General features: G+C 43.9%; 1 protein-coding gene and 1 long non-coding RNA gene across 2 annotated transcripts in view; one reads left to right on the top strand and one right to left on the bottom strand.

The window, feature by feature from the left end:
• Positions 1 to 18,525, bottom strand: part of SSRP1 (structure specific recognition protein 1) — a 105,048-nt gene that overhangs the window by 4,623 nt on the left and 81,900 nt on the right. The window contains exons 12-14 of the mRNA XM_085881131.1: positions 2,477 to 2,657; positions 2,163 to 2,324; positions 1,892 to 1,998 (exon numbers count right to left, since the gene is read on the bottom strand). Coding sequence (XP_085737257.1) covers positions 1,892 to 1,998; positions 2,163 to 2,324; positions 2,477 to 2,657 — 450 coding nt within the window. The remainder of the gene's footprint in view (positions 1 to 1,891; positions 1,999 to 2,162; positions 2,325 to 2,476; positions 2,658 to 18,525) is intronic.
• Positions 8,038 to 15,131, top strand: LOC147026088 (uncharacterized). The gene is made up of 2 exons (XR_015058110.1): positions 8,038 to 8,793; positions 8,857 to 15,131. It is a non-coding gene; the product is annotated as an uncharacterized LOC147026088 (long non-coding RNA).

Consider the following 18,525-nt stretch of genomic DNA (forward strand, 5'->3'; position numbering starts at 1 on the left):
TGTTGGGACTACGTAAAGAATTGGTTCAAAGCACGTCAAACATAAGTTAGAAATAAGTTTCGCGTAAAAAAGACATTACCGCGACCTGTTTCGACTTATGAGTAGCTTATAAGTAGCCTTTGTGGACGTGTGTAAGCGTCCACATATCGTGTGTACAACTTATCCCCATCGCATGCGGAATGTGTGTCATACGCCGAGTACGTTGTAAAATTTTAAACATGTTTAAAATTTCTTGACGTACTCTACTTACTACGACGTATGATAGCATACTTTAGCGTTCTACTCACGTATACCAAACTTACTCATACCGTATTTGACGTGCCACAACGTTTTAGACACATTTTTCTTAGGTCGGCATACGCTGGCAAGATCGCCAAGGTGTGACCGCGATGTTGTCACTTCCATTTCTACGGCAGTTATGATTCGAATCGTTGTGCGTCAGCCTTTTAATAGGCTACGTCACGACATCGTCGGCGATGCGTGCAACGCGCTATGCCGAAGTTAGACTATCGTTGGGCATCGGTTGTGTAGGCCAACAACAGGTTCAGCATTCGTTGGTATAAGTTATCTATAACACAACGAAACGTTCTGTGTCCATTACTAATATGTTATGCATACGACCAACTCGTTATGAATACGTCCGAATCTTAAAAAAAAAAACATCAAAAGTTCAACGTCAGCCAGCGTTTTAGATACATTTTAATACGTTGCCATCGCTGGCTAAAACGTCAAGGTGTGACCGGGCCTTTAGCAACTACAGAAAGTGAAAACAGAATTCAAATTTAATTTAAAATAAACGCGCGAGGCCACTCGAACCAAAAATCTCCATATTCTAGGAATCATTCCCAACATCATTATACAATTTTCAAACCCGCGTTTATGGCCGTGAAATAAACACTCTAAGTGTGTGCATTTAATGGCTGTACCCAGGACAGAGCTGGACCCCAACTAAAAAGGACCCTCGGGCCACCGAGAAGCTCAATCACTCGCTGCCTGCAAGACTGCGTGGCGCCACGTGACCAGCCAGCTCGCCGGACGAAATGCCCCAACAAAATCTTAAAACTTCCGTTTTTCACCGGAATTCTTTCAGATACTTGTAGAGCACATCCCCAAACCATCTAAAATATAAACATTAATCTCACAGACCCTACGAATAAGCAGTCCCTCAGGAGGACAGGTTATGAGGTGAAGCAGTGAACGGAAAGCATGTGGTGTCCCTTCGTCTCACGGTTATTTGAATTGAATATATTTTCCTCATGAAAAGTGTGTCTTCCGATGCTTCCTCATAGGCCATTCGACCAATCGGTCATTTTGCGCTTGATGACCCTGTAACCTTGACCCCAAGGCGAAAATGCGAATAAGGGCTCAGACGATCTAGAAAAATAAAAATTGTTGACAGACAGAAACGGAGAGACGGATGGATCTGAGGACATTGAATGGTCAGCTTGCTGACCTAATAACTAACTACTACCACTTATATACCAGCACCAATTAAAACCTCTATGTTGTTGGGTCATCAGCGGAGCAAGTTTGGTCGAAGTCTTTCATGAATCGGCTGGCCAAGACCGAAGATTGACTGAAGATCATTTGAGCAGGAATTTGGAATTTGTTCATAGTGCTGGCGATAACTCACCTAAGTCTTCATGAAAAATACTGTGGGATCTTTATAGTCCACCTTGTAATGCTAGCAGATGGGACGTCCAGCTTAACATCCATCCGAGGGATAGCACACTGTGATGAAACACCCTTCCTGCGAAACACCAATCTGACAGATTAGTCAGGTGGAGAATCAAACCGAGACGAGAAATGCAAGCACACCACCTCTGTCTGCACCTCTCCTGTGGGAACAAATAATTGTTAGTAAGCAAAGTACCGAACACTTATTACGTACACTTTCTTTCCTTCTCCCTCTCTTGCTTGTCCACCCCCGGTTTTATTGTAAGCTTCCAACGCCAGAGCATATTCCTTCTTTCCCTCCTCGGCTTTCTGTTCCCATTCCTACACACAGAGGGATGAAGAGTGAAATTCGTTAGGCTTTGCGATACAACAGAGTTTCGACAACTCATTGACCACAGGCAGTATTTACAATGCACCGAAAGCCATCGATTCAGTGTGACGGGGGTGAGGAAAAGGAAGGGAGGGGGGGGGTGGATGAGTATTACAATCTTTGCGGATGATGAGAGTGCCTTCCAAGCCTCTCCTGCTCGGCGTAGGAGATCTGTGGGGGCTATTCCGGGATTATCTCGCTTTAGCTCCTCACGAGATGCATTTAACCACAGGAAGTATGGTGTCTGCGGTCGCTTAGGCTTCAGAGGGTCCTTATCCTAGAGGGAGTGAGGGGTGGGGGGAGAAAGAGATAAAGATAAAGGTTTCTCATTTGTTTCCCAAAAGGGGATGGGGCCTAGAGGGAGAAGAGAAATTGTGTCAGAGATCATTTATTTCTGGTTGAGAATATTGTGGATAAAGGAGCAGAAACCTTTTTCCGAGATTTGTCCATTTTCCTTTTCTTCACAGCAGAACCGCTGCTCTCGCCTGCTGGTTTCTTCGTTTTCTTTGCTTTATTGGGCTTGCTCCCTTTGTCACTGGCTCCTCCCTTCTCTTTCTTTTCCTCCTCCCCACTGGAATCACTTCCACTTGACCTGGCAGAACTGTCGTACCTTTATTGGGAAAAAGGGAGACAGGACGACATCATACAATAGAAGTTTTACTTTGTGGAAAATGAGGATGCACAAGAGGCACCATATCGAGGAACTTGCTCATTTATTGCAATACTAGTGAAAAGCCCGTCAAAAATGACGGGGCCAAGAGCGGTCCCCCCCCCCCCCCCGACCCAAATCACCCCCATCAAAGCACAGTTGTTAAAGAATACAACTAACAGGCTTGTGGATTTACTTTTGTTTCAGAAAGAAAAGCACGATTATTGTAGAAATATATGATCAAAATAATAACACAACTTCAAATGGCAAAGAAAACATTTCTGTATTCACAAGTCATGCTTTATCATATTTGATCAGTTGCTTTATAAATGATGTTGACAGAAGAAAAAAAAAAAGAAAATCATCTGTCTGTTGCAGAAGTTCCTTTTGAAAAACATTTCTTGTGAATATGCGAGTGTTGTTACCTCTGCTACTGAAGTTGAAGGAGGTTCTGTTTTCACCCCTTTCTGTCTGTTTGTCTGTTTGAGTACAGGATATCTCCAAAAATTGTGGACGGATCCGGATTAAATTTTGTGGACAGGCAAGGTGTGTGACAAGGACGAACTGATTAAATTCTGGTGAAGATCCAGATCTGGATCCAACAAAGAGAATTTTTTTAAAGTGATTCTTCACCATAATGCCTGGTGTTGGCGGAAAATGGTTAGGGTGGCGGCCTTTGGATCCAAGGGTCCCGAGTTCAAATCCAGCTCAGCTGTTGAATTAATACGAGGTGGGGTTAACTCGGCCTGTCATCCTTCCGAGGTCGGCAAAATGAGTGCCAGCATGCTGGTATACTGTGTCAGAGTGGTGACCCGTCCAGGATTGTACCCAATAGCCCAGGGGACCGCTTAAGCAGCACCAACGATCTGCACAGAGTATGGTCCCAATCTCTCCTCTTCACCATTGAGAGATAGGGCCAAAAACAATACATAGCACGTTATCTCAAAAAGTTGAAGACGGATTCCGATGAAACCTGGTGGACATGCTGGGTGTGTTGCAAGGACGAATTGATTCGATTTTGGTGAAGATCCGAATTTGGATCTGGATACGAGAATTATTTATTTTTTTAAAGCGATTCTTCACCATTGAGAGAAATAGCACTGTATTGCATGATATTTCAAAAATGTATTGGGCCTGATGTGTTCTCGTGGATCAGGCATTACGTGGTGGAGGTATGCGCTCAACCGAATGCCCTTCTCGTTCAAAATATTTCCCCGATTCACATCGGGAAGCATTCTCCTCCACAGCTTGCTCCTCTCACTCATGCCATTGCTTCTGCGTGTCACTGTCGACGCATTTCATCCTGTACATGTTGCTTTCGCAACCCTTTCAGCGGTTCGAAGTCTTGCATCCGTTCTCGTTTTGTCTGTTTCCACCTGAGTCTCGTTCTCCAGTCTTGTAACGAACCTTTGTCTTGCATTTGCCCTCCTCCTCACAGCATCTTCCTGGCTTTCGTTCTCTCTCCTCTATTCCGCTTGTGAGTGTCACCTCACCACCGTCTGCTCCTCATCCTGCCTCATCCTGTCTTTGCCTCTGCTTCCGCTCACATGCTGTGCTCTCAACCACAAGTCGTACTATACCTCTCCACGTGTGAACAAAGAAATATAGCGTTGAATATTGTTAATAAAAAAAACTAAAAATAAATGACTCACCCGTATATATTTTCATTGCAAATAAAAATTACTAACGTCTCACCTCTGGCGTTATAGTTGTGAAAGCAACTGGAATGGTCATGCAATCTGCCGAAATGAAGATGTGTGGAGTAAAAGTTTTGGATGGCATAAGTACACCTTTCCAGAGTGGAAACAAAATGGCGAATGGCGCAAACACTGATATTGCGTGTTCTCCCTTTCAGTGAAGAGCGCAACGTCACTTCCATGAGAGTAAAGTAAATACAATATGGCTTATATAAAAATATACTGGCATGGATCAGCTCGTTACGTTCACCTCACCACTTGTCGCTACAGTGCGACGAATGGTGGTTAGGAATAATATGTATGTATATATGGTCAGGAAGACACACCCTAATATATATATATATATATATATATATATATATATATATATATATATATATATATATATATATATATATATATATATATTAGGGTGGTGTCTAATGACTACATGAAAAATTTGTTTGATATTTTATATCGGCCAGGTAAAATTTGTGTGCCACTTTATACAAAAACACCATATCCAGAATTAAAACTTGATAGCACAACATTTACTACTTGCTCAACGAGACCAAAGGTATACACAGTTGCGCTCAAAGCCGGTCACTGCTGTGTTTACTGGCATTGTGGCCAGTGGCCACCCATAATATTTTTTTGGTGACACACCAAAGCAAAATAGATAAAACATAAATATTAATTAATTTTAAGTTTTGTTTTTGAGTTACCCTCTCCAAAGACAGCCCTGCACAATGCACAGCACATTGAGCCTGCGAAGCCTGACAGTGCAAAGCAGCACCACACATTCGACCGACAGCTCACAATAAATTGTAACACAATTTTATATCGCAGGGCATTGGCTGCAGCATACAGCTTTGTATTATTTATCTAAACAGCCTGTTGATGTAATCTTTGTGATGCTTATTCCATTCAATGTTTGGCTGTTTGCAGGTGAAATGACGAAGTTAACTAGGAAAAAGACTGAGATTTGGTTGATTGGTGGCACAGAAGATCACTTCAGTTGTGCTAAGCTACCTTCACGAGGAGAGGTGCTCAAGGTGCTGTTTGATTTTCATATACAGAAAGAACATAGTCTCAATGACAGTGTGAAGGAAACGGTCACAATAATCCTACAAATTTGGGAACGAGCACGGATACCAACTAGGGCTAAGAATCATCTCTGGGATCAGCTACGACGTCTTCACAAGGAATGGCAGGACCTGGAAAAAAAAATCACAAGGAAGTCAGCGACAGAAGAGGGAAAGCGTGATGCTTTCAGGGATTCTTTGGATAATGTCTTTGATATTGCACATGAACAGGCCATGACGATGATCAAGATATAAGAGGATCGGCAGTTTTTGAAGGCTCAGCGTGAAAAAGGACGACATGGTTCGATTGCAGGAATTGACGTGAAATTCGCAAAGGCAAGAAGAGAGAGTACTGGCGAGATCAGCAGCAGTTGCAGTGCGTGAGGAACAACATCGTGCAAGCTCAGCAGCAGTGACAGATGTTGTAGTGCTTGATTCATCATCTGAGGAAACAGCATTATCTGCAGATAGCTCAGAAGAAGAACCAAAGAAACCTTCAACATCTTCTGGATCACGGCGGCGGAAAAGGGGAAAAATCTCTGTAGTTACACGTGAAGTTGCAGCAGCGTTAGATCGCACCAAAACCACCAGCAGGAATGACACATTTTTTCTGCCATGGCTACGTCTGATCAGTTTACAGCACCAGTTAGTGAAATGATGATCAGTCCTTCTTCAGTCTAACGAGCAAGAAAAGTTCAACGTGCAGCTCTAGCAGTCGAGATTCGTGAATCTTTTCATCCACTCATTCCACTAACATTGCACTGGGATGGCAAGATAATGCCCAATTACACAGGAACTGAACAACTGTCTGACATCTGTGGATCGACTTCCTATTATGGTGTCTGGCAAGGAGGTAACCAAGCTTCTTGCCATCCCCAAACTATATTCCGGCACTGCTGCCATTATGGCAGAGGCCTGTATGGCTGAGATAAGGAGCTGGGAACTGGAGAACAGAATTGTGGCCTTATGTTTCGACACAACAGCAAGTAATACAGGTATAAAGGGCGGCGTTTGCATAAAACTCAAAACAGAGTAAGGAAAGGATCTTCTGAACCTTGCCTGTCAACATCACGTGTTTGAAATTGTTTTGGAAAAGGTTTTTTCACTGTAAGATGTTTTTAGGTCTCCAAAAATCGAAATCTTCAGTCATTTCCGTGATTTCTGGCCAAACATTGATCAATCAAAGTATCGCACAGCTTTGGATGATGTAAATGCATCAGAGCATGTAGATGATATTCGAGAAAGTATCATCACCTTTGCCATGCAGCAACTGAATACTAAGCACCCCAGAGATCACTACGAAGAGCTCTTGCAGTTAACAGTCATCTTCCTAGGAGCTACTCCACCAAAGGGAATTAGGTTCAGGTACCCAGGGGCAGTTCACCGTGCGCGTTGGATGGCACGTGCCATTTATGCCATCAAGATGTGGCTTTTTAGAGATCAGTTCCACATCCAACAGCGCCAGAGCACAACGAGGGCATCTGTACAATCCCACTCTCGCATGGTGTGGAAGCACTTACTTCGAGTGTCACTTTTGTGACCACTACCTATGTTAAATACTGGTTCACCTGTCCATCAGCCGGCAAAGCCCCAAGGAATGATCTTCAATTCTTGAAGGCACTGCATAGCTACCCAGACAAGGAAGTCTCAAATGCTGCTTTGACTGCATTTTCCAGACACCTGTGGTATTTGTCGGAGACCTTGCTTGGCCTCAGCCTTTTCTGTGACTCCGTCACTGTCGATGAAAAGCGCTGCATGGTCCACAACATGCACAATAACCAGGGATCTGATGAACCCCCAAAAAGGCTTCCTCCCATAAAAGATCCACCTACTATGGCACTACCCGACTTCGTTACCACTTCCACCATCAAGCTGCTCCAGATCCTGGGACTGGATGAAACCTTTCTTGAAGCAGACCCACAACAATGGGAGGCAAACAAATCATACAATGAGGCAACAAATATCATTTCTGCCCTACGAGTGACAAATGATTTGGCAGAGAGAGAGGAGTCGCTCTTATGCAGTCCTTCAATGAAGCCCTGGTCCGCAATGAGGAAGAAAAACAATTTGTACTACAAATGCTCAAGTACCACAGAAACAAATTCTTGAAATCAGTGAAGGCCACTGAAGTGAAGGGAATTGATAAGTTAAATCAGTGATTGTTTTTTATTTGTTTTTATTTCATTTTGTACAGTGACTGTTCCCTTTGTGTGTTTTATATCATTGTTTGGATGTTTTAGCATTGAATTAAAATAAGCTACAATATCGCGCATTTTACTATCTGTAGTAAATCTTTCTGGGCTTTGAGCAAGTTCTAAATATACTCTGATTTTCGTATAAATTGGCATATATCATTTTTTTCTCAAGTGGCACACAATGGCAACCTGGCCAGTATTAATTTCAAAACTTCAAAATTTAGACACACCCTAATATGTATATATATATATATATATATATATATATATATATATATATATATATATATATATATATATATATATATATATATATATATATATATGTATATATATATATATATATATATATATATATATATAGTGTGTGGAGCTGTTGAACATCTCCCAACACTGAAAAACAGCCATTGTTGGTGAAAATACTTTAAACGATCGAAAGTAACCTTTTGGAGTATAAAAAAAGTGTTGTTTTCACTCTGTTGATTCATCTTTAGAATGGAACATCTGGCTCGCAGACTGAAAATATAATATATATTGTGATAAAGATCTGCCTGTCACATTGACCAACAACAGATCTTCTTGCCAGTGAAAGATCAATGCTTTGCCAGTCCAGGAGAGAAACAGTGCTGGGGTGTTGTTACCTCAAAGGAATACGATATCTAAGAAACGAAATAGAAACCTGATGGAAGTTGGGTAAATCATGAAAACAGATGCCCTACAAGGGGGGGGGGGGGCCAGAACAAAGTATATATATAGTAAACAAAACTGCTTGCGAGCGGGAGTTAGAATGAGCTGGGATACTGTAGGTATTCTCTGTCTCACTTTCTGTCATGTACTCTTTTGATGTGAATTAAAAGCTCTTCTCTACCATGAGCAGAGTGGACATTGCTCGATCTCATCATTTGGCGTAGATTGCAGGATAAGCAGATGGGAGTGGGGCGAACGGGCTCTGGTGAGACAAAAGAGAAGAGCCGGCCGGCTTAAAGATAAGGTAAGAAGAACTGCCTCTTTTCTCGCACCAGGGCATACAGATTTGCTGCCTCTTTGTAATCTGTCCTTATCTTAAAAGAACGGAAAGAGAGAGCTTTATACACATCAAAAGAGGGGTACCCCGGGGGGAGTTTTAGAGTCCGGAGGGGAGGTTGAGGGAAGATGCTGGAAGGCTCAACTGAGCAACCTCTGCAGGACAGGGTCCGGAGGGGAGATTGAGGGAAAACGCTGGAAGGCTAACCTGAGAAATCTCCAAGGGACAAAGTATTTCTGTGGGAGATCGAGGATGTGGAAGGTGTGCAAGGGAGTGTGAGGGTTCGTGGAAAGGTGTGACAGACACCCGACCCAGCCCGAGAACACCCTGGGCAAAATACTGACCAGTCCAAGAATACTCTAGAAATTATCAAGGAAAAGTGGGAAAATAAAGCTGTAACGGAAATTATAGACCTAGGTCATGTGATCAATTAGAATCATGCTATGAATGAATTTAAAAGTACCCATATGTATTCCTAGAATAAGATTCGTTAAGATATGCATATGTGAATAAGCCCGAACCAAACTTGAAGCTTGTAAGATGTGTAAGGAAGAAGCATGACAAATAAATAATGTTGAAAAAAGAAAAAAGAAAAGTTGCAAGTGTTAAGATTTGAGAAAACACCTTGCCCCACCCATGCAACTCAGTGCACGGAGCGGGGCAATCAAGGGAGAATACCAGGTAACCCACCTGAAGGTTTAGTTAATCCGTCGAGGTTGTGTCCAAACTTGGAAGGTACGAGGTCGCTGGCCACGACTTTTGCCTTCCCGGTGAGGAGGTGGCCGAAAAACGCAGGCGGAAGGGAAAGTCACAGTGCAGCAAACTAAAAATCGGTGTACCATCCATTAAAGGAACATGAGTTGAGATTAAAATGTGATAATATTTGGAAATTTAAAGCAAGGTGCTGAAAGAACAGCAGACGAAACTAGGCTGCTCGTGAAAACGATACGTGGAAATGGAAGGTGGGAGGGAATGATTCCCCACAGAGGGAAGGATGCCCCATTGTGAAGTGGAGGAATGTGTGCGCTTTGCCTGAAGGGTAAAGGTGGGGGTTGTGTTCCTCTTTGAGAGTTTTTAACGACTCAAAAACGAGTCAACTGGAAAATTTGTGGCAGATGTGCCGAAGAGAGCCTTGATTGTGATGAGAAGTACAAGCATAAACGGGAGTTTAAAAAGACATAAGTTACCGAGAGAGGAGGTACAGAAAATGTTACTGACAAAAGCTATCCTCCCTCCACAGGGAGTATGGGGAGAGGAGGTGCGAAAATGAAATATCTCTTGTCCAGGAGTCCATACAAGACGAATTAAATAGAGAATTATTTAATCGCGGTTGGGGGGAAAAAAAAAAATCGATGCGAGGGTTTCGTAAGGGGTCAAAGACTTCTGAAGAGGGTCTATCAGGCTATGCGCGATCTTTGCTTGGGAGTCGGGCTGCGTGAAGTTTGCCTGAATAGGGGAAGATGCTTTCTAAAAGAAATATCTTTTTTTTCCTTTTTAAAAAAACCGAGTGAGGCACGGAAATTATCAACACGGTTGGGTGCATCATTATTGTGAGGAGCTCGGTTTTACAATCAATCGTGGTAGGCATCTGTGGTTGAATGCATGAGCAAAGCCGTGAGTGGAGCCCTCGAAGGAGGGGAGGGCTATACGGTGTGCGAGAGGGGGCATGAAGCACGAGTGGTCAACATCTGGGTCGTATTAAAATCAGGCCAGGTCAAAATACAAATACTGTGTAAGTTTGCAAAGTTGTTCATACTGGCCTTGTAGATTTACAAACACGAGTCGATCGCAGAGCATGTGTTTGGGCCCTCGAATGGACGTGTCCTGCTTGGTTGTGTTGTCTATCGACGTTTGCGGCAGTTAATGGACCTTGGAGCTCCCAAGGTGTCTTTCATAAAGCCAAGACCATTGTATACTGGACCCTGAGCAAATTCCAAATTACAGTCCCGATTGTTCCTGCAAAAGGCAACTGCAAACCACCGAGTGTAATCTTTGTGCTGAAAATAAAAATTCTTTTTTTGGGTGTGATATCAACGAGGAGAGAGACAGGTGGTGAGTTATCTCAGGCAAGCTCTCCCAGGTGAGATATAGACTGGTGATTGGAGCTTGAGGTCAATGCGATGGTGTCTCGAATTGCTGTGTTGTGGTCATCAGCATAACTGTGCCACTGATGCAGTGTCCCTCTACCGATACACACATTGGAATGAGTGCCCATCTCGCCGACCTGGGTTGAATGAGGGAATGCGAATCGTGCAAGTGACGTGCGGAGTGTGTTTTGGGATGGGGTGGTTTGGAATCGCGGTTGCCGAGGTTTGGATTGAGCTGGAGAGTAGTCTGAATTTGGTTATAATGCTGTTTGCGGGTGCAGTGCTATGAACCGCCTCGCGCATCGAGCCCGGCTTAGCCGGCCGTGAGCCTCTCCCAGACGCAGAAGGGCTGCGTTAGCGGCGGGTCTGATGAGCATCGCGAGACCACTTGGACCGCTTCCTGTGCGTCGTCGCGCCGGGCCGCGTGTTTCTCGTGGCATTGCTCCCCGTATGGAGAGACACCCTGTTGGGAGTTGACTTTAGGCTCATGTAAAAGATAATTGAGAATTTGGCAGATTAAAAAAAAAAATTACGATGACATGTTTGAATGAAGAACGAGTTAAAATCGCAACTGTGGCTGTGGACATAATTACATACGCAACTCAGCCGGGTATAGAGGAAATCGTTTTAAAAATCATTTTCTCAGGAACGGTAAGTCCGAGCGACATGAAATTTTCACCATAGTTTGTATCTCTGATAAACATACTTAAATGATACTTATGTCTCCAAAACGGATAACCCGACCGCCTCGAACTTTGCACACATTTGCGATGTTCCGTGGGAATGTTAAGTTGTCAATTTGGTCAAAGTCGTTACATAATTTATATAATAAAAATGATGCAGATTAGCCTCATCAAATATGCAAAAGAGTGTGAAAAATTGAGGGAATTGTACAGCTCTGATATTGATGGATTCAGATAATGCTAACCATCGCAGTTTCCATTGCCAGCTGTGAGAGATCATTCAGCAAATTAAAACTAATACTTTCATATTTGAGAGCCTCCTTGGCCCAAGGCAGACCGTGACCTTGCTCTGCGGGGGTAATTACTGACTTTGAACACATCGTCGGCCAGTTTGTATCAGTGAAGCGAGGAGTCATAATTTGTTAATTGAAAGATTAACGAACCGAGTTGTATTTTTGTACTGATGTTGTGGTAAAGTTATTTAAAAGATGAGGTGTTAGTTGTTTGGACAAAAGCACAATTTCAAATTGCCAGAGGTATTATTGGTACACTATGTGGATGACTGCAGGGGAAACATCTTAACCCTTTTGGGGTACTGGCTGCCAGAGGCGATGAGGTGCCAAAGGCAAATTACAACTGTGCAGGACCCAAGTAACGTATGGGGAACCTTGAGAATACTGTGAGGTAGTGGCTTGTGGACTATACTGAACGTGTGGAGGTATTGTACGTGCCGAGCGCCTGTGGAGGGAGTTCCATTGGCAACCGACGCAACCCTCCTACCTGGTGCTTGCAGCGGCATCGAGTTGCAGGTTCGAGTACCACCGAGCCGAATCATCGAGGGCTGCACGAAGCAGGAAGGTGATGGGGGGGGGGGTAGGCCAGGAACACCTGGTAAACATGGATGGCAATGCTGGAGACAGGGGTCCGCAAAGGGAGTCTGCAACACCAGGACGCCAAGGTGCGATTGGGATAATTGCACCATCAGGATTGTCTGGGTTAGTGGGTGAGCAAGTGGTGGGTGCAAGTGAGCACATGTATCTGTGGTGAAGGTAGTGGTGTGAACCCATGGGTCGGTTCGGGCAGGCAGAATTTACAACATCTTTGTTTACGTTGAGATCTGAATTTGTTGTCTTCTGACGTCAGCATCGGTTGGTATTTTTAAAAAACGCATTTTTTCATATCATAGCAGCCACCGTACCTGGGAAGGCTCTCCGTGCACTGTACTTCCTGCTCCGAAATTCTTGAGATTTAATCGGACAATTTTATTTTTGTCACAATGGTAGACTGGGGGGCTGTTTACATTTGTTTATTGTATTTGAGCTCAGACCAGTAGTTTACTTTGCACTGTACAGTCTTACTACGACGAAACGGGACAGGATTTTGAATACCCAGCCAAAGTGCATGGAGACTACACCACAAACGCTCTCTGAAGACGACCAACTTATGAATCGGAAAGAAGGGTGCGTTCGGTGGAACTGACTCTACTGCTCCCTCTAGCGGTCGTACTCGCTGCTGATACCCAGCCCCCCACAACAATATGGTCTTAAAAAAGGGTAAAGTGGTTACCCAAAACGTTTTGCTCGGTTGGCTCATAAAATGAGCTGCACGAGCAAAAGGGGGATGATGTAGAAGGAGGTGCTGAGAACAAGGAACATTCAAGAACTTGCAGAGGTGGGAGAAAATCGAAAATTTGTGAAATCGAAAGTTTTAGAAGAAGCTATGTATTATCAAATGTTTGTGGTGTGTGTGCTGCCTTTTGGCTTTTGGTTGCATCACTGGTTGGAGAATGACTGTGCTGCTGAGTTTGCCCTCTGGGGTTCGTTTAGTGGTAAATGAAACTTGAGCTTAGGGCTCTGGGATTCCAGGTCACCACTGTAAGTGCTAGGCCAAACAGTACATATAATTATTGGTAAAATATATGGACATGCATAAATTAATATTAATTCTTGTGATGCTAATAAATATTGTGAAAGTTTGACAACAGGGTGTTCGAATGGAGGAACGTCCTGAAGACGCAGTGGACTGAACCTTTTCAGGTATTGGTTACCCAAGGAGCTGTCAAGTGGAAAGGAAAGCCAATCATGGATTCACACATCTCATTGCAAGAGGATACAGGAAATCGAAAAGAGAAAGAATGTTACTGGAGGTTTATAACAGATGTGGCAGTGTTTTTGATTAGCATGTGTATAATCGTGATAAACATTGGGATCAATTGCATGAGGAAGGCTTATATGGGAAAACACTTATAGGGCCCTTTTATACAATTATGCATCTCGTGTGCTACGGGATGAAGGGGACAAAGGTACTGTATGCCTGGAACAAGGCATATTGTTACATGAAGGGATAACTGGGACAAGGATAGATATAAGGATATGAATAAATAATCTTGCGGAATCCCAGACATCATTAATGGTATATTTCTGAGACCTAGAGGAACACCTAAGGAAGGTAGCTGCAGAGTACCATTGCTATTTTAAGGAAGAAGGGTTCAGATCATGGGTTATGGAAGTGTTTGGTAAAGGGGGAACATGGATATTCCACATATTGATCGTTGGCCTTATGATATTCAGTGCTATTGTTATCATTGCATGCATAAAAATCTAATCAGGGATTGCATGAGACGATGTTCTTCCGCAGCAAAGAAACCAACAAAAACGGAGACGGTCCTGGGGAAGCCTGCTGCGATTGCTGTGCTCAAGCCGCAGCCAACACCTCCGCCATCTCTACCCTCCCTACCCTCCCCGATAATTCACTCTTCTTTTTCTCCCCACCCCATAGAACCTGAAATGTACTGTGAACTTGATGGGATTGTTAACCCATGGCTCAAACTCACATTGGATGAGTGTCTCGAATTGCTTGCACCAATGAAGGAGATGGAAAGAAATATTATCTAAACATTGCCTTGTTGGAAAATATTGGGATTTTGTACTTTGTTATATTTTTTACTCTGGCTTGCAGTTATAAAAATATATTCTTCTTGTCGTTCATAGAGAACAATAGTTAGCTAAAATATATTCTTACTTGTTGTTCATAACGAACCCTAGTTAGTTAAAAATATATTTTTTTTTTTGTGTGTGTGAAATAATTTTTGTGCGAGTTGTTTTTTTGAAAAGTAATTTTGCTTCCTCATGACCTATATCTAAGTCATAATTGTCGAAATGTATCCACTATTCTAGAGGGGTGGGGTATTGGTGGGCCGGTTAGGATGGTAGAGAGGGGGCTTTTTATGAGGTTAGAAGGTGCGGGCGGAGCTTTCATGACGTTATGGGCCACTTGGAGCTGACCATAAGAGTGGACCGCCTGTAGAAAAGATGCCTGCCTGCCATCCTGCCGATCCATCGAGATTCCATCTCTCAAAAGTTATTGTGTAACTGTGGTGTTCCTTCTCCACTATGTTTCTAAGTAACAGAGGGCAATTGTAGAGCTATTGAACATCTCCCAACACTGAAAAACAGCCATTGTTGATGAAAATACTTTAAACGATCGAAAGTAACCTTTTGGAGTATAAAAAGTGTTGTTTTCACTCTATTGATTCATCTTTATAATGAAACATCTGGCTCGCAGACTGAAAAGATAATATATATTGTGATAAAGATCTGCCTGTCACAATGACCAACAACAGATCTTCTTGCTAGTGAAAGATCAATGCTTTGCCAGTCCAGGAGAGAAACAGTGCTGGGGTGTTGTTACCTCAAAGGTATACGATATCTGAAAAAGGAAATAGAAACCTGATGGAAGTTGGGTAAATCATGAAAACAGATGCCCTTAAAGGGGGGGGGGAGGGGGGGAGCAGAACAAAGTACACATATAGTGAACAAAACTGCTTGCGAGCGGGAGTTCGATTGAGCTGGGATACTGTAGGTACTCTCTGTCTCACTTTCTGTCATGTACTCTTTTGATGTGAATTAAAAGCTCTTCTCTACCATGAGCAGAGTGGACATTACTCGATCTCAACATATATACTGTATGTATGTATGTATATATATATATATATATATATATATATATATATATATATATATATATATATATATATATATATATATATATATATATATATATATATGTGATTGACTCCTCCCACACTCCTCGAGCTGAATAAGCTGCGTAAAGCAACCCAAGAAGACTTACTCAAGGTAAGTGGGCCTCTCACTCTCTCACCGCAGGCAGGTTGGTGGTCTTTCTGTCTTCTACCGTCTCCTCTCCGATCTCGCCCTCCCTGCTCTCTCTGCAATTTGTCCCCACCATATTTACGCAGGGCGCCTAAGGTCCGCCAGCAACCCCCTTTATGGTAAAACTACCAAAATCACGAATCACTGCTCACCATCACTCTTTCATTTCTCTTTTTCTCCACATATAGAATAAACTCCCTCACTCTGTTCAATCCCATTCTTCCCTCCAGGCCTTCAGAACAGCTGTTCACCACCACCTCTTCTCGTCCCCCATCCAAATACTCGATCTTTTCTACCCACACTAATCCACCCCAAACCCACCTCCTTCAAATTCCCTGCTTTCCTTCCTGAAAGTCCCTGTAATATCCATCTAGCATACCCCATGTTCCCCACCCCATCCCTCTCCCTTCCACAGATCTCCAAATGTTTCTGTTCCCCAATGTTTTGTCCTTCCCACGCCCCTCGTCTCATGCCCCCCCCCCTTGCTGTGCATTGTGTGTTAGCTCTCATATGAGCCTTGACAAGGCATACAAAAAAAGAAGTGCTACGCTGTTTCAAACTTTTCCCAGAGTTCCTCAACAACTATAAAGGCGTTCACACACACTATAAAAGATGTGATTTGAAAATATCAGCAGTTCCGACTCCCCCAAAAAGTGTTGATTTGTCCAATTGGGACATTACACGGGCATTTCCAGTTGCATAATTGTATTGAGGGCAAATGGTAATCGCTTGCCAAGCCAGGCATTCCGTTGGAGTGCTTGAGCGACTGAAGCTACTTACCGAGCTGTACAATACAGTTTGTGTCCTCATCAGGATGTACAGTCGACAGTTGCTACAAGGTAGAGGTACGTATACAACACACACGGACGTGGAACATATGGGTAGATTTGGATCTGTATGGTCTCTCCGCGGGTGTGTGGACATGCCATGCCTGTCTCAGAATTGTGTGTATCATCTGAGAAGGAAGCAAATACCTTTTTGAGGAGGCAACCCCCCCCCCCCCAGTAAACTCCCTCCGTAGACCCCATCAGACCCCGTGTGTTTTTTTTTTAAATGCTATTATTAAACGCACCCATGCGGGTGCCGTGGTGGCAAAGTTTCATCCCGTATCTCATGGAGGTTCTATCAAGTTTTCCTTTGTCCCCGCACCCGTTTCAAAAGTATTTGGTTATCGGATTTGCTTTACAAAGGATATATGTTTCTCTTTGTGGGTTTCAGAGCAAAATATTGTTGCGGGCCGGGGGTCGGTGGCAAGAACAACCGTTAAGTGGGGAAAATTGCATCGTCTCCACCAGACTCCCCTGAATCGTAGGCCGTTGCTCTGGATTACTCCGAAGCCGGCGGGTCGATTAATCGACTGTGAAACGCCAATATCTTGACCGCGTGACATCGGGTTAATTGTCTAGATCCCAATATACCTAAATAACCACACAGTCTTGGCTACTGGGGATTCACCCCCTCGGCACGTCTTTCTCGAACAAGGTCACTCTACCAACTGCGGTAGAGTTCCAACTAGCGACTACCAACTCCGGCTCGGTTGCAGCCGAGCGGAAACTGCCAAAGCCGTGATGGCTCGGATTAACGGATTATCGGTGATGAAACCCCATCTGAACTCAGACTTGGACCATGCTGGACAAAATAACTAAAGGACAGAAACGAGCTGGGAACATTTCTAATAATTTATTTACAATAAAATCAAAAGACAGAAGAGGTGAGACTTGAAGCGAATATGCAGAGAATATTTACAAGGATCAAAAAAACACTTATTCAGTTCTACTTAAAGATGGGCCCACATGCAGACACACACACAAAAAGAAAAGAAACCCTGGAGTTCTTTATTGGACCCTCCAGCCGATGAGAGACGAGCTGGGGATGAGTCCGGATGGGTACCTGGGCGTCAGAGAAAGGGGGTACTCCATGCTGCGGCACCTGTCAATGGTCGTCGGCCTGGTCCCAGTCGCACGTGGGGGACTCGTGGTTCGTGGTGGAGCTCAGGTGGTGAATGGTCGGGTTCCACAAAACTCCTCTCCCCGTAACAGCCACCGTGATGAATGTGACCACTCCAGAACTCCAGTACTTCTTCTCAGAGCGTGCTCGGGGATCTTTATCCGCTTCCCTCGTGAAACACACATAGCTCTCGCACTGCTCTGCTCTCGCACACCACCAGCGCCAACGACAACCCTCCGAGTCTCCGAGATATACATATCTCCTCCCACATGGGGAGGGCCTTGGCGAGAATCATCTCGCTGTCCGTCCCTCATTGGCCCATGGCCACACCCCACCGGGGCAGAGCCGTGGCCCCTGTTCGGAGACCCCGCATTCTCCACATGGCTCCGCTCTCGAAGAGTAACAGTATCCATGTTGCATTGGTGCAAGAGTTAAAACGTTTGTGGGAGCGGCAAGGAACGGCTGCAAGACCCTGCCCTGGCAAGTCGGAGTGCTTGGAGACAGCAGGTGGGTAGTGGATCATGATGGGGGATGGATCATGCAGATGGGATGGTTTATTCGATGGCTCGTTGGATATAATAACCTAACTAAAGACGTCACAATGCACACATTTAATCCTCCCGCTAAACAAAAGGACGGGGACCTGACTACACACATACTTACCGGCATAACTACCTTTGGGACCTGAACGTTGAGTGCGCATGGTTTCCAGATTCGTAACAATATATTTAATAACGCCCGATTTCTCAGCCGTTTGCCGTATTAACATATTTTCTAAATTCCTGAGCCAATTTTTTTTTCCAACCTTGAAAAGATGTCGGCGCCGTGGAGATGATGGTGAGATGTTGTTCAAAATAAAGATAGAAAAGAATAATACTACCTTAAGATTCACAGCCCAGCACACGAATAATTCCCTTTAGACATCGGTGGGGAAATCTAACCTGGACACGCACTTATCGA

The sequence above is a fragment of the Eptatretus burgeri genome, chromosome 5 (assembly GCF_056783735.1).
Source record: "Eptatretus burgeri isolate ZD-2024b chromosome 5, Ebu_testis_v1, whole genome shotgun sequence".
Taxonomy (NCBI): domain Eukaryota; kingdom Metazoa; phylum Chordata; class Myxini; order Myxiniformes; family Myxinidae; genus Eptatretus; species Eptatretus burgeri.